The sequence below is a fragment of the Papio anubis genome, unplaced genomic scaffold (genome assembly GCF_008728515.1).
Source record: "Papio anubis isolate 15944 unplaced genomic scaffold, Panubis1.0 scaffold460, whole genome shotgun sequence".
Classification (NCBI taxonomy): domain Eukaryota; kingdom Metazoa; phylum Chordata; class Mammalia; order Primates; family Cercopithecidae; genus Papio; species Papio anubis.
In genome coordinates, this window is record NW_022164784.1 from 31,717 (window position 1) to 46,835 (window position 15,119).

Below are 15,119 nucleotides of genomic sequence, written 5' to 3' on the forward strand. Positions count from 1 at the left end.
ATTATCATCATCGTCACCATTTATAGCTTGTTCTCTTTTTTTTTGTTTTTTTTTTTTTTTGCAGTTGCACTGGCAAAAAATAATGTCTAGCTCATAAAACAGTATTATTCTCACTTTCCTCTCTGCACAGATACCACCTTTTCTTTCCCTGCCATCTTGATTACTGAGCTATTGCTAAAAAGAAAACATTGCCCTCTGATCCACAGATGAAAAACCCTACCACTTGACCAGACGTTCACGAGAGGATGCTTTGATTTTTAATTTATTTATTCATTTATTTACTTAGCGTTGGTCTTTATGCTCCCAGCACAACAGCTGTAGGTAAAGCGCTGCGGGTCACATGCATCCCAGCCAGCTCCCTTGATGGTCCTTGTCAAATTTAAGGCACGTTGCCTCAGTGCAGAGCGCTCAGGGGCAAGGGGCTTGCTCCAAGCTCCCAGACCCCGACGACAAGGATGGGAATGGGAGGATCAGGCAGCAACGAATGCCAGGCAAAGGTCAAAGTCAAGTTTTTGGGCACCACCTTCCTCCTGACAGCAGAAAAGCAGGGTAAAAAATCTGATCTGGGGCATGCATTCCAAAGCCAAATCTGTGTTCTTTCAGCTTAAAAGGGTCCAGTTTCCAGTCTATTTTGCATGCATGCACATAATTTATATGAAATCCAGTAGGAATTATGCAAGTTCACTGAGGGATAATTAGGCACCTTAATGAGGAAATGTATAGTTTCTGTAACTGTCATTTATTAAGCTTTTATATGCCACTTCATATTTTGAAAGCCCTTTACAGCCATTAATTAGGATATTTCCGCAGCCCCATAGGAGCCAGGTCAATAAATAGAGTTCTTTTTCTCTTGGAAATGTTGTTACTCAAGTCTTTTATGACCTGGGTGCAAACTCTTAACCTTTGAAGAAACTGGCAGATAGTCTTATAAGCTCATATCAATATGATGATTATATTTAACATCCTAAACAGACTCCTTAGCTGCTTAATACAATTTATGCACATAATTTTCCATACAGTGGATTTTCTTTCCTTTATTATTTGTTTCCTTCCTGTGGATGTATCTCTTAGCTGCCACTTCGAATAACCTCAAGAGATCTCCTAAGCATGCAGGCTGTGACACTATAAGTTAACTATTTTCAGAACACTGAGAAGGCTATGGGCCTGGAATTATTTCCAAATATTACAAATATTTCAAGTTGTCCAGTACATTCCACACTCACGGAAATTTTGAAGATTATTAGAATAATCAGTGGATTACAGAGAGAAATGATTTACTAGGTAATTAATAGTAATTAATTACTTAATAATTATTAATGGATAATTAGTAATTATCCATTAATAATTCCGACTACAGCACTGATGGATACGCTTCTGCTGTACCAGATAATTTAAAGATGCCATTTTTCTTGTTTCTGTTGGGGGTTTTTTTTGTTGTTTTTTTTTTTTTTTGAGACAGAATCTCACTCTATCGCCCAGGCTGGAGTGCAGTGGTGGGATCTCAGCTCACTGCAAGCACCGCCTCCCAGGTTCACGCTATTCTCCTGCCTCAGCCTCCCAAGTAGCTGGGACTACAGGCACCTGCCACCACGCCCAACTAATTTTTTGTATTTTTTTTAGTAGAGATGGGGTTTCACCGTGTTAGCCAGGATGGTCTCGATCTCCTGACCTCGTGATCCGCCCTCCTCGGCCTCCCAAAATGCTGGGATTACAGGCATGAGCCACTGCGCCCGGCCTGTTGTTGTTTTTAAGACGGAGTCTCGCTCTTGTTGCCCAGGCTGGAGTACAATGGGGCGATCTCGGCTCACCACAACCTCCGCCTTCCAGGTTCAAGCAATTCTCCTGCCTCAGCCTCCTAAGTAACTGTGATTACAGGCACCCACCACTACGTCTGGCTAATTTTTGTATTTTTAGTAGAGATGGGGTTTCGCCATGTTGGCCAGGCTGGTCTCGAACTCCTGACCTCAGGTGATCCACCCTCCTCCGCTTCCCAAAGTGCTGGGATTATAGACTTGAGCCACCGCGCCTGGCCCCCATTTTCTTTTTTGTTCCTCATAATCACCTTGGAGTTAATGTGGGATTGTCACTATATTACAAATAAAGATCTGAGATTTAGAAACACAGTGAGTTTTTTCAAGAATCATATTGATACTAAGCAGTGGTATCAGCACTCAGAGCCAGGAGTGTGTTTTCCAGGTCCACTGCAGTTTTTTCTTTATATGCAACTCCTTCCCCTTCTGAGATAGCTACAAAAAATAATAATAATAATAAGCCTGTGTTCCCAGAATTCATTCTGCCGCGTCACTCTGAGGATGTGAGGATATCAGTTACAGGAATAACCTGTGGTAGACTGGGCACAGTGGCTCACGCCTGTAATCCCAGCACTTGGGGAGGCCAAGGCAGGTGGATCATGAGGTCAGGAGTTCGAGAGCAGCTTGGCCAACACAGTGAAACCCTGTCTCTACTAAAAATATAAAAAATTAGCTGGGTGTGGTGGTGGGCAGCTGTAATCCCAGTGACTCGGGAAGCTGAGGCAGGAGAATCGCTAGAACCCGGGAGGCAGAAGTTGCAGTGAACCGAGTTCACACCACTGCCCTCCAGCCCGAAAGACAATGCAAGACTCTGTCTCAAAAAAAAAAAAGAAAGAAAGAAAGAACCTGCGGTTAATTATAGATTTATGAGCAAACACAAATGTTTTCACCCATGCTAGACAACTTTATGCAGCCTTTCTAAAATTTTGTTTTTGGGGAGAAGAGGGGGGACGTGGGTCATTACCTTTTGAGGTCTGCAGTTCAAATGTAGTGGACAGGATTTGCTACCTGCTAGATATTCAGCAACCCATTCCTTTGAAATCAGTGTCCTAGAGAGAGAAGCGTGTCTGATTTGACCTTTGTTCTTCCTGTCTCTCACTTATATAACCTTTTTTATCCTTAAGTGTCAGTGTAGACATCATTTCAAGATGCCCTTCCCTAATGCTTCCCTTGGGACACAGTCAGTTTCCCTGTACCCCAGCTCCCATAGTTCTTCCCCACCTCCCATTTATCACAGTGCTTTGTGTTTTTGTGATTACCTATCTCCCTTCCCTATCAGGCCTTGCTCCCTGAGAACAAGGACTGTGTTTTAAAAACTTCCAAGTCCCCAGTTAACTAATGAATAGAACCAAAGCAAGTGCTCAAATAAAAAAAAAAATCTGAAAGGAATCATAGACGAAATACCTTCTGAATGAGGACCTATGATTAAAAGTAGACAGAGTCAGCTGGGCATGATGGCTTACACCTGTGTTCCCAGCACTTTGGGAGGCCGAGGTGGGCAGATCACTTGAGTTCAGGAGTTCAAGACCAGCCTGGCTAACATGGTGAAACCCCATCTCTATTAAAAATACAAAAAACATTAGCCAGGCATGGCGGCGGGCACCTGTGGTCCCAGTTACTCGGGAGGCTGAGTCACAGGAATGGCTTAAACCTGGAAGGCGGAGGTTGCAGTGAGCTGAGATCGTGCCACTCACTGCACTCCAGCCTGGGCAACAGAGTAAGACTCTGTCTCAAAAAAAAAAAAAAAAAAACACACACACACACACACACACACACACAATAAAAGCAGACAGTGTCCCCTCTGGTTTGGCATGCCAAAGGCAGCTTGCCTGTGGCCCAGCTGTTGTGTCTGGGAGCCCTGATTCCCACATGAGCCTATGTCAGCCAAACACACGTGTGACATTCCTGTTTAAGAGGAAGAAGCATGATCTTTAAAAATGTCGAGGTACAAAGAAGAGCCATCCATGGGTTCTGCTGGCACAGGAAGCACAGGGTCTTTATCAGTTCTAACGTTGTAAGGTAAACAGGGCAGTCGGAAGCATTTGCCAGCACTGTGACATTGGAAGCATCACCTCCGTCCTCAGCACCTTGCTTCCCACATCGAGGCAAACTCAGTAGGAATGTGTAACCAGCCCCCCTTTCTAAGAATGTTGTGAGATTAGAGGTGGCTTGGGAAGCTGAGAGTGAAATTCATAAGCTTTGTGACATGTTTGCTCATGAATGTTTGTGTTTGTTTTGGATTCTGGTTCTTGGTTGAATCGGGGTACAGAGAGTGGCGTATTTAGTAAACTTTCCGGAATTCCAAGGAGAAAAGCAGCCTGAGAATCAGCTCATCAAGTTCACAGAGGCCCAGGTTGTGGTGGTTTTATGGCAGAGTGCCATTGTGCCAGTTTTCCTGGAAGAAGTGGTTTGATGAAAGAAAATTAAATTATGCCAAGAACCAGATCGTCTGGCCTCAACCAAGGGGTTATAGCTTGTTCTGAAGACCACCCTGAAATACTGGAGGCCTTTGATCTTGTGAAATGACAGGATAAATGACAGCAACATTTTAGCCTGGATTTTTCTTTTTTTTTTTTGAGACTGAGTCTCGCTCTGTCACCCAGGCTGGTGTGCAGTGGTGCAATCTCGGCTCAGTGCAACCTCCGCCTCCCAGGTTCAAGTGATTCTCCTGCCTCAGCCTCCCAAGTAACTGGGACTACAGGCACCCACCACCACATCCGGCTCATTTTTGTATTTTTAGTAGAGATGGGGTTTTACCATGTTGGCCAGGCTGGTCTCAAACTCCTGACCTCGGGTGATCTGCCAGCCTCAGCCTCCCAAAGTGCTGGGATTACAGGCGTGAGCCACCACGCCCAGCTAGTTTGGCTTTTCTAAAACATCCTGTTGCAGTGATTCTCTTGCCCCACATCCTTCTCTGGCTCTCAGTTGTCCTCGGTAGGGCTTCCCAAGCAGTGTGTCACACATGAGTGACAAGTGCCAACAAAATGATCTCCTCAGCCTTGGGGACACTTTGGTAGGGCCTGGGGCCTCTGAAACCCTTGGATCAGCCTTTCTAGCCATAAGCCCCTTAACTCCCAGTAGGTTTTAAGAATAGTATTTTCTCTGTAGGAAATGGCATAAGCATGGTTGGAATGCACCTGTGTTGCATAGATGCGAGGCTCTTCCTGATTTATTGCCTGCTCATGTGTTCAGGCTTCTGTCCTGGCATTTGCCTAAGCCTGCTATTGAAACCGTCTGGCCATGATACACTCTAGTTCTTGTGTAGCCCACTCTTATCATGCACCTCCTACCTCCGTGCTTTGGCCATGGTGTTTCCTCAGACAGCTTCCCCAACTGCCTGACCAAGTCCTAGCCCAGGCCACTCAGGCCTCCCTCCTTTGAGCTCTCTTCATAAGCACTGCGTGTCCTCAGTGTATGTAGTCATCACATTGAATCCTAATGATGTACGTGTCTTATGTGTGTTTCTACAAAAGGGCCTGGCAAAGAATGAATGTTATACCTCCACTAAATATATGCTGAGCTAATATGTTGAATAAAGCCCATGAGATTGGCCAGGCACAGTGGCTCACAACTGTAATCCCAGCAATTTGAGAGGCCAACGTGGGTGGATCACCTGAGTTCAGGAGTTTGAGAACAGCCTGGCCAACATGGCGAAACCCCATCTCTACTAAAAGTACAAAAAAATTAGCCAGGCATGGCGGCTGGTGCCTGTAATCCCAGCTACTTGGGAGGCTGAGGCAGGAGAATCACTTGATCCCGACAGGCGGAGGTTACAGTGAGCCAAGGTCGCGCCACTGCACTCCAGCCTGGGCAACAGAGCAAGACTCTGTCTAAAAAAATATAAATAAAAAACCCCATGAGATTGGTGAAAGTCGGGAAGCAAAATAAGTACAAGTCTATTTCTACAAATTCACACATAGTAGCTACTCAATAAATAACTGTTGAATGAATGAATAAAAGAAATGTGAAAGGCATTTTAAATTTAGAATCTGTGGACTCAGTAATGACTGACTGTAAGAGAAAAGGAAGACTGAGTAGTTGAAGATGTCTCCAGACAAGGAGCGCCTTCAACACAGCAATCCCGGTCCACCTTTGGAAGCTGTACCTAGCTAAGCTCTCGAGACATCAGTCCAGATTAGGATATTTATTGCAGCATTGTTTATAACGGCAAAAACATAGTAAACAACCAAAACGTGCTTCAGGAGAGGAATGGATAAATAAATTGTGGTATATGTATAAAATGGATGATATGGTTACAGTGACTAAACTACATAGGAAATACTAACATGGTTAAATCTTAAAGACGTAACAGTGGGTGAAAAGGCAAGTTAGAAGAGGAAATACGCAATCCAAAACACACTAAAAATACCATGTGTTGTTATTATATGCATAGAGGATAAAAATGTAAAAACAAGCCTAGAAATAAAACACAGATCCCTCAGAATACTGTCTGCCTTTGAGGAAGAGAGGAGATAGAATGAGATGAACTCTAGATTTATCTGTAATGCTTTAATTTTTTAATAGTAAACGTGGCAATGTATTATAGGATCCATTGTATCTAGGTGGTGGGTATTCATTATATTAGTTTCTGTGCTTTCCTGTTATTTTGAAGTAGTTCATAATCTTAAAAATTAAAGTCACACAAAAGAAAAGACTGGCTAACAGGGAGAATGATCCTGCATTTCTGCATTCAGTCATCTGTTTTTTAGACAGGATACTTTTCAAGCAACCTGGCAAATCACATCTGCCACTTAGGACTTGCCAAGTCTCACACCATTTAAAAGCATCAGTTCTCAGCTTGGTCTCCAGAGACTCATAGATTTATCCTGGACCTCTCTAGAGGCTTCAAAATGTGCATTAATGTATTTCATGCTTGTTTCTAGCTTCCCACCGTCCCCCCTCATTTTTTTAATACATTGGAGCATCTATCCAACCTAATTATAATTCATTTTTGTAATAAGATTAATGAAATTCTCTTTCTTTTTTTTTTTTTCTTGAGACAGAGTCTCACTCTGTTACCCACACTGGAGGACAGTGGTGCAATCTCAGCTCACGGCATCCTCCATCTCCTGGGTTCAAGCTATTCTTATTCCTCGGCCTCACGAGTAGCTGGGACTACAGGCGTGTGCCACCACACCCGGCTAGTTTTTTTGTATTTTTAGTAGAGATGGGGTTTCGCCATGTTGGCAGGGCTGGTCTTGGACTCCTGACTTCAAGTGATCCACGTACCTTGGCCTCTCAAAGTGCTGGGATTACAGGCGTGAGCCACCACGCCCGCCCGCCCTTTTTTTTTTTTTCTTTTTTTGAGATGGAGTCTTGCTCTGTTACCCAGGCTGGAGTACAGTGGCGCAATCTCGGTTCACTGCACCCTCTGCCTCCTGGGTTCAAGCCATTCTCCTGCCTCAGCCTCCTGAGTAGCTGCGATTACAAGCACACACCACAATGCCTAGCAAATTTTGTTGTATTTTTAGTAGAGACAGGGTTTCACCATGTTGGCCAGGCTGGTCTTGAACTCCTGACCTCAAGTGATCTACCCGACTTGGCCTCCCAAAGTGCTGGGATCACAGGTGTGAGCCACCATGCCCAGCTTCATTCGTATTTTTGACTGGAATATAAATTCTTAGTCACCAGTGACTTACATAACTATATTCTCTTGGTTTGTAACTTTCTAAATGTTTCTTTTCTTTCTACCCCTCTCCCCATTGTTTATCTGAGTAAAACAATCAGATAAGACATTTATGGTGAACAATTTCCACTGTGTACCTTCCTCCCCAACCCGGTGTTCAGTGACATCACATTGCTAGCTTGAAATTAGCCATGACGGGAGTGTTTACACCTTGACAATTGGCAAATGCTACAAATCTGGCCCTTTTCTTCCCCCGGAGAGCTGATGGTTAAACATTACCAGCCTACCACAAGAGCGCTTGACAGTTTTCTGAGCTGTGCAGGGCAAGTAGCATTTTTCTCATTCAACACTCGTAGAAACAGAGAGTCAACGAAAGACAATCTTGACCTGAGTCCCATGGTCCCAAAGTGACATTGCTGGAGCTGTGTAGTCTATGTGGTTGAGTGGAAGAAGCCCTGGCTTTGGAATCAGGCAGATCCGAGTTTGAATCTGACATAGCTACTTTTGAACTGTGAATTCACAAGTATGTGATTTAGCCCCCTCAGTTTCCTCACCTATAAAATAAGGACATCAAAGTCTATCTTATAGAGATCTGGGGGAGCATTAGGGGAAATGATATGTCATGTAAACCTAACAAAGCACAAAGGACCTATGCAGCAGATATAATTTGTCCATCAGACTTACAAGTTCAGATCTCTGTGTATTAGCCCATTCTTCCCATAACCATATAGACACTGTTCTTTTTTTTCAACTCTACCTGGCCAACCACCTTTCACTAAATGGTGAATATGTCTTTTCTCCAAATATGTGCCACTGGAATAAGTAAAAAGGCTTAGAGTTGACATGTGTATGTGATTTGGGGAAATCAGTTTCTTTCCTTGAGTCTTGGAAATGCAGGTACTAGGTTTCAACTAAGATCATATTTCAACTGCCTTGAGTCTTCCCGACTGACCATTCTGCTGAGCTAAGCATCCTGAAGAGGACTGATTTGGGGGCCTGTGCGTGCTACAGTTCCCCCCACCAAATTGACTGCAGTGGCCTGCAGGGAAATTCTCTTGGCTCTTTGTGTTCTATGCTCTGGGCTTTTTCTGCTTGCTCTAACTGACCTGATGGTAGATAGTTGCTTCTCAGCCATTCAGCTAAGCCTAAATGTATTTTTCTTTTTTAGATTTTAACTGATGTATTTATTTTTTGCCTGAATAATACATTTAGCTGTTTTAGCTTTTTTTTTCTTTTTTTTTTTTTTTTTTTTTTTTTTTTGAGATGAAGTCCTGCTCTGTCACCCAGGCTGGTGGAATTCAGTGGCACGATCTCAGCTCACTGCAATCTCCGCCTCCCAGGTTCAAGTGATTCTCCTGCCTCAGCCTCCCAAGTAGCTGGGATCACAGGCATGCACCACCACACCCAGCTAATTTTGTATTTTTAGTAGAGACAGGGTTTCACCAAGTTGGCCGGGCTAATCTGATGTCAGGTGATCCACCCTCCTCCCCTCCCAAAGTGCTGGGTTTACAGGCGAGAGCCACCACTGCACCCCGCTGTTGTTTTAGCGTTTTAAAAAATACAAAAGGGTATCGACAATGGGAATTTCCCTCCCTAAACAACCCTCCATTCACCCAGGTCCCTCCCACAGAAAGTAACCAAGAAAAGATATCAAGAAAGAGGAACCGCCTCTTATTATTCATTTCTTATGAGCTTACAGGCTTCTGGAGCTCACCTTAAAGACCCGGCGTGGGTGGACCAAAAAGACCCCCTTGAAATCAGGAAGACTGAGACAGGCCCATGTGGCTTGTCAGTAATCATCAAGCAAATTGGCAAAGCCATACCCAGAATAAAGTCACAGAGGAGCTGCTTTTTGTGTGTAGGGATAAATGGTATACGTCGTACAAATTCCACCTATCAGCTCAACCTAGTAGGTGGTCATATCTCTGGGGAAAAACACAGGAGAACCTAATATCTATAAAGAATGTGCTCTGTATCCAGTGCAGAGCTAGAATCTTTTTTTCATTATTGTGGTGAAATATACATAACAAAAGTTTACCGTGTTAACCATGTTTACACATATAGTTGAGTGGCATGAAGTCCATTCACACTGTTGCGCGGCCACCACCACTGCCCGTCTCCAGACAATGCTAGGCTCTCCCTGCCCTCCTCACTTACTCCTTACAACAGTCCTTTGAGGCCTGCATGACCAGTCTCCATACAACGAGGAGGTCCCAGAGAGATGGCTTCACATCTCTATCAAGTAACTGGTAGGTCCTGGGCTTGAACCCAGGCATATTCATCTCCAAAACAGGTGCCCCATACTGTGGAGCCTCACTGGAAGAACTTTTGGAGGGAAGATTCATCTGCAGCAGGGCATAGGCCTCTGCATAAGACAGTCATCCCCGAGAGACTGTGGCTGTGCTGTGAGTAGGCATGCCTAGGTCTCCATCTTACTTTCTTATTTTTTAATTTTCTCTTTTATCCTGTGCTGTTGCCCAGGGGTGATCCTGTTACTTCTGGATAAGCTGCGGAAGATGAAATGGGAGCAGATGTGGAGGCTGACCGCAGAGAGGGAGCTCATGGGCATGCTGTCTACATCCTTAGCTGACCAGGTGGGTGGCCAGGTCCGAAGGTGCAGGTATTCCTGAGTGCGCTGGTGCTGTTTCTCAAGGAAACTTAAAAGTCAATCGGTCTGAATGGTTTTCTATGTGTTGTGTGACCCTGTATGCTCTGATACAGCTGCCTTATTCTTTCCAGTCTAAGACAGCAGCTCAACTCTTTAGTGCCTTCCCTTGTTCATTCATTTGTTGGTTCAGCAGACTCGCACTGAGTACTGTGTATACCAGGAGCCGAGTTCAGAAAAAGGATGACAGAGATAGACGAAGGATGCAACACTTGCCCTCATAGAGCTTACTGATGCAGACTTATAAGGAGATGTTGATGCCCTCTTCATCACCAGGTGGAGTGCATAGGACCTGCTCTCTGGGACCCCAGAATGCCACAGCGTATTTCCCAAGCAAGATTTCACTTGCCTTGCTGGCAAACAGAATCTAACTGTTTTTTGTTTGTTTGTTTGTTTGTTTTTTTGAGATGAAGTCTTGCTCTGTCACCCAGGCTGGAGAGCAGTGGCACAATCTCAGCTCACAGCAAGTTCCGCATCCCAGGTTCACGCCGTTCTCCTGCCTCAGCCTCCTGAGTAGCTGGGACTACAGGCGACTGCCACCACGCCCGGCTATTTTTTTTTTTTCTTTTTTTTTTTTTTTTTTGTATTTTTAGTAGAGACGGGGTTTCACCGTGTTAGCTAGGATGGTCTCGATCTCCTGACCTCGTGATCTGCCCGCCTCGGCCTCCCAAAGTGCTGGGATTACAGGCGTGAGCCACCGTGCCCAGCCCCAAGTCTAACCTTTAATCTAAGCCTTTGACTTAGATGCTGCACTAGTGTCCCTTTACTCAAGGGAAATGCACTTAAATAGAAAGGATAAACTGCCAGGAAACCACCTTGCTATGTAGGCAGCCTCAGAAACTCCACCAAACTGTTAGCAAATATTCATTTTTATTTATTTTTATTATTTTATTTTATTTTTGAGATGGAGTCTCGCTCTGTCACCCAGGCTGGGATGCAGTGGTGCAATCTCGGCTCACAGCAACCTCCACCTCGTGGGTTCAAGCAATTCTCCTGCCTCAGCCTCCCAAGTAGCTGGGATTACAGGCATGCGGCACCACACCAGGCTAATTTTTATACTTTTAGTAGAGACAGGGTTTCTCCACGTTGACCAGGCTGGTTTCGAACTCCTGACCTCAGATGATCCGCCCGCCTCAGCCTCCCAAAGTGCTGGGATTACAGGCATGAGTCTCTGCACCCAGCCAACAAATACTCATTTTGTAAAAACCCATTCCTCATGTTGACGTCTTAGGAAAGTCAGAGGGCTCCAGTCTTTGACTTTGAGTCTACCAGAATCACTTTTTTAAATTTTCATCTTCCTGTGGCACTGATAGCTGTCTTCAAGCACGAAGATGATTTCTCTGAGTTTTCTGCATTTCACCCTTTCTTTTTCATCCAAAGAGCCAGCTCACTCTGCATGTTTTTGTTCCAAGTGCAATTTCCTGGTTCGTCGAATTTGCCTGCAAAGTTTCATAATACGGAGGAAACAAGAAACCCTGCATGATTACTTTACTATTTTTTAAAGCATTATTATTCAGTATTTTCCAAGCAGCTAGAAACTGATTTCCTTTTTCGAACATGAGATAGAGTATAATGAATGAGTTTAAGAAAAAAATAATACCCAGGTAGCTGTTTTAAACCTGAGGGGGAAATCGTCCACCAGCGTCATATTTCAAGTCGGGTCACCGTGACTTGAGCATGTCCCCCAAAGCTAGCAATTGTGTGCCCGTGTCCAGTGAGGATAGTTTATTCAGCCATCTTCTGCCACGAAGGCCCATAATTCACCTCCCGGCGCCACCTGTCAGCAGCTAGTTAATAAGTATGGCCGGTGCAAGAGCTTGGAAAAGAGCCCAGAAAAGGTAAAACCTCCCTAGACAAGTCAGAGTTGGATTTTGAAACGGAGAATGCATATCCTGGGCACCATGGCCTGCAGAAATCCAAGGAGCATCCATCACTGAGTCCACCGCAGGCCCCAGGAAGCACTGCTGAGAGGGAGGATCTGTAATTTGTCTCAGTCCCTGAATGAGTGGGGCTACTTGTCATCATGCAGTTTCCTCTCCAGGAGGCTCAGGATGGATAACACAGGGCTCTTGCCTAGGAGGCCAGAGGGGAAGGAGACTTCATTTTTCATATGCCAGCAAGGGTAGGGAAGACACCACATGTCTGCACGTGTGAGCTCACTGGATAGGGCTTTATGAGACCAGCAGGACTCTGGAGCTTCCAGTCAGCCTGGGGCATTCCCCAGTCTCTATCCAAACATTATTGCTTGGTTCCTAGAGATAACAGGCAAGAGAGATGCCCCACAGTGCGAGCCAGCCTGTGTTCAGAGCAGGCGGTTCAAGAGAAGCCCTATCACAGGGGATGCAGTGCCTTGACAGCCAGAATGGGCAGCTGGACCATCCGATTGTCTTGACTGTGTCTTTGGCTTTCATCCCCCAGGATATTTTCAATGCCGTCATCAAACAAAACCCCTTCCTTGTGTACCAGCTCCCCTGCTTCTGGAATGTGCAGCTGTCGGACCACACCCGCTCCGAGCAGTGTTACAGAGACGTGTCTGATCTAAAGGTAGGGTCAACACAGGCACATCCCCGGAGGTAGGGTGAGGTGGGCTGAGGGGACCTCTCAGGGGCATGGATGGCTAGGAGATTTATGTGCGATGTGGTGAGAGAGATAAGGGCACAGGAGACCAGAACGAGTATGCTTTTCATCTTTGTGGGGTGTTGGGTTTTTTCCACCCTTATTTGGGCTTTCTGGAAAGCCTAAAGCCTCCTGGCATAAGAACCAGCTTGTGTGGTTATTATTCTTACCATCTGCTGCTGGCTCTTTTGGTTCATGTCAGCTCCCCACATCTATTCATTCAACTCAAGCAAAAACATTTATTGAGGGCCTGCTCTGCCAGGTGCTGTAGATGTGGATGTGAATAACTAACCTGCTTCCAACTCATGTATGGCTTGGAGGAGGACAGAAATGTGCAAAGAAGTAGGTATTTAAAAAAGGACAAGTGCTGTGACAGGTGTGGGTGTGTGAGTGGGGGAGATGCAAGCATAAATGTCTCATTCTTCCTCACAGAGGGGGGACAATGACAGAAAAAGCCTTCATCACCACTCTGTAGGTACCAAACACTGTGGATGGACCTGGCTATAGAAAGAGGAAGAAGACAGGGTGTATTAGTCATCTACTGCTATAGATAATGCTGCATAACAAGCTTTCTGATAGTGGGCTAAATCAGTAACCATTTATATAGTTGATGAGTTTATAGGCTGGTTGGATGGTTCATTTTTTTACTACTTTAACAGAGTATCTGTGGTCTGCTTCAGATGGGACAGCTGGTGACTGGGGCAACTTGGCTGTCCTCTAGTGTGTCCTCTGTCCCTTCAGCAGGCCAGTGTGGTGTCTTCTCATGGTGAAGCAGAGGTGGCAGAGGAAGCCTTAAGACACAGGAGGCAACTCTGAGTCATGGTTGCTAACATCCCTCATTGGCCAAAGTAACCATATGGCTGATCCCGTATGATTACTTTGAGTAAGGAGTGTGAGTTAAGGAGTGTGTCAGAATTCCCTCCCTACAGTGGAAAGAGTAAAGAATTGACCACATCTATTCACAGAACTATTCACACAGAACAAAGATTTCAACACAGGCCTGTCTGACAGCAAGGGCATTTGCCTCTCAGGTTGTATCACGGAGGATTTAGATACATGCATCCTTAAAGAGTTTGTTTCATATGAAGTTTATATCCATTGCAAGTTCTAAAAAGGAAAAAGGATTGCAAAGCTGGCTTCTCTAATAAATTAGTCTTTTCTACTTGGCTTCTGATCCATGTCCCCATGTGGGTATTATGTCTTATTTATAGTCATAATGCATGTTAAATGTGGTTTTCTGCTTTTCATTTGTTTCATATCATAAGCGTTTTCTGGGTCAACCACATGGTGTTAATGAACATTATATCCAATAGTTAATAGACTATTACCTACCCACTCCCTTGACCTTAGTTGTTTTCAAATTTTCATAAATATAACTTATATCTTAATTAACAGGTTTGTCCATGAAGCTCTTCCCTCCAATATTGTTGTAGCTCACCTTTCCAGGCGAGAGGCAGGAGGCTGTGATAGAAATCAAGCTCTTTAAATTCTCTTTAATAACAAGATTTGATGAACTACTGGGTTGGTGAACACTATTGTTGCTGGAGGGTGATGTGCCCAGAGAGGGCATGGAAGCTCCATACTCCCCTCAGCCCACACCCCTATATTTTGCCCTATGTACCTTTTCTCTGTGACTGTTCCCAGGTTCCATCATTGATAATAAACTGGTAAATGTAAGTGTTTTCCAGAGTTTCAGGAGCCATTCTAGTAAATTATGGAACCCAAGGAGGGGATCATAGGAATCCTTGATTTACAGCAAATCTGTCAGAGGACAGAAGGCCGGGACTTGCAGCTGGCATCTCAAGTGGGCCACCTCATGGGACTAAGCCACTAACCCATAGCATCTGATGCTTTTGTCAAGGAGGTAGTGTCACTGTTGTATTAAAGTATAGGGACCCAGCTAGTGTTGGAGAACTGGTCATTGTAGGAAAATAACCCCACAATATCTGGCATCAGAAGTCTTCTATGTGAGAGTATAGAAAAACTGGTTTTTCTCAATAGGTAGCTGTATAATTTATAGTGCAAACAAGGGAATGCTATCATGGGTTACAGAGGGACAATAGGCCAACAGGCAAAACATAGAATTATTCTGTTGACATACTATACATAGGACCTTAAGCCCACAGGAAGAAAGACCTCACATAAAGGCCTCACATAAAATCAGGATCCACAAAGAGTATTATCCTCGGTGGATAAACAGTTAATAAAACTCAGAGTGTAGAAGAAGACAGTAGAGGTTGTTGTCTGTTTCATCCTTGGTTTTAGGTAGAATAAGGGGGAAATGTTTCCTTTGAGATTTTATTTTAAGCCTATGCCTATATTATTTCGGGGGCTGAAATTACATGTGTGGGAGCAAAAATGGAAAGAAAAAAGTAAAAAATTTGCCAGGTACCTGGCAGAA

The 15,119-nt window shown here is 44.5% G+C and overlaps 1 protein-coding gene across 1 annotated transcript in view; it reads left to right on the forward strand.

Annotated features, from left to right (window-relative positions):
• LOC116273199 (LARGE xylosyl- and glucuronyltransferase 1-like) overlaps positions 1 to 14,107 on the forward strand; it is a gene marked incomplete at its 5' end in the record, with an annotated part of 41,842 nt that extends 27,735 nt beyond the window's left edge. The window contains 2 exons of the mRNA XM_031662174.1: positions 9,919 to 10,031; positions 12,521 to 14,107. Of these exons, the coding sequence (XP_031518034.1) occupies positions 9,919 to 10,031; positions 12,521 to 12,679 (272 nt within the window). The remainder of the gene's footprint in view (positions 1 to 9,918; positions 10,032 to 12,520) is intronic.
• Between the last annotated feature and the right edge of the window lie 1,012 nt (positions 14,108 to 15,119).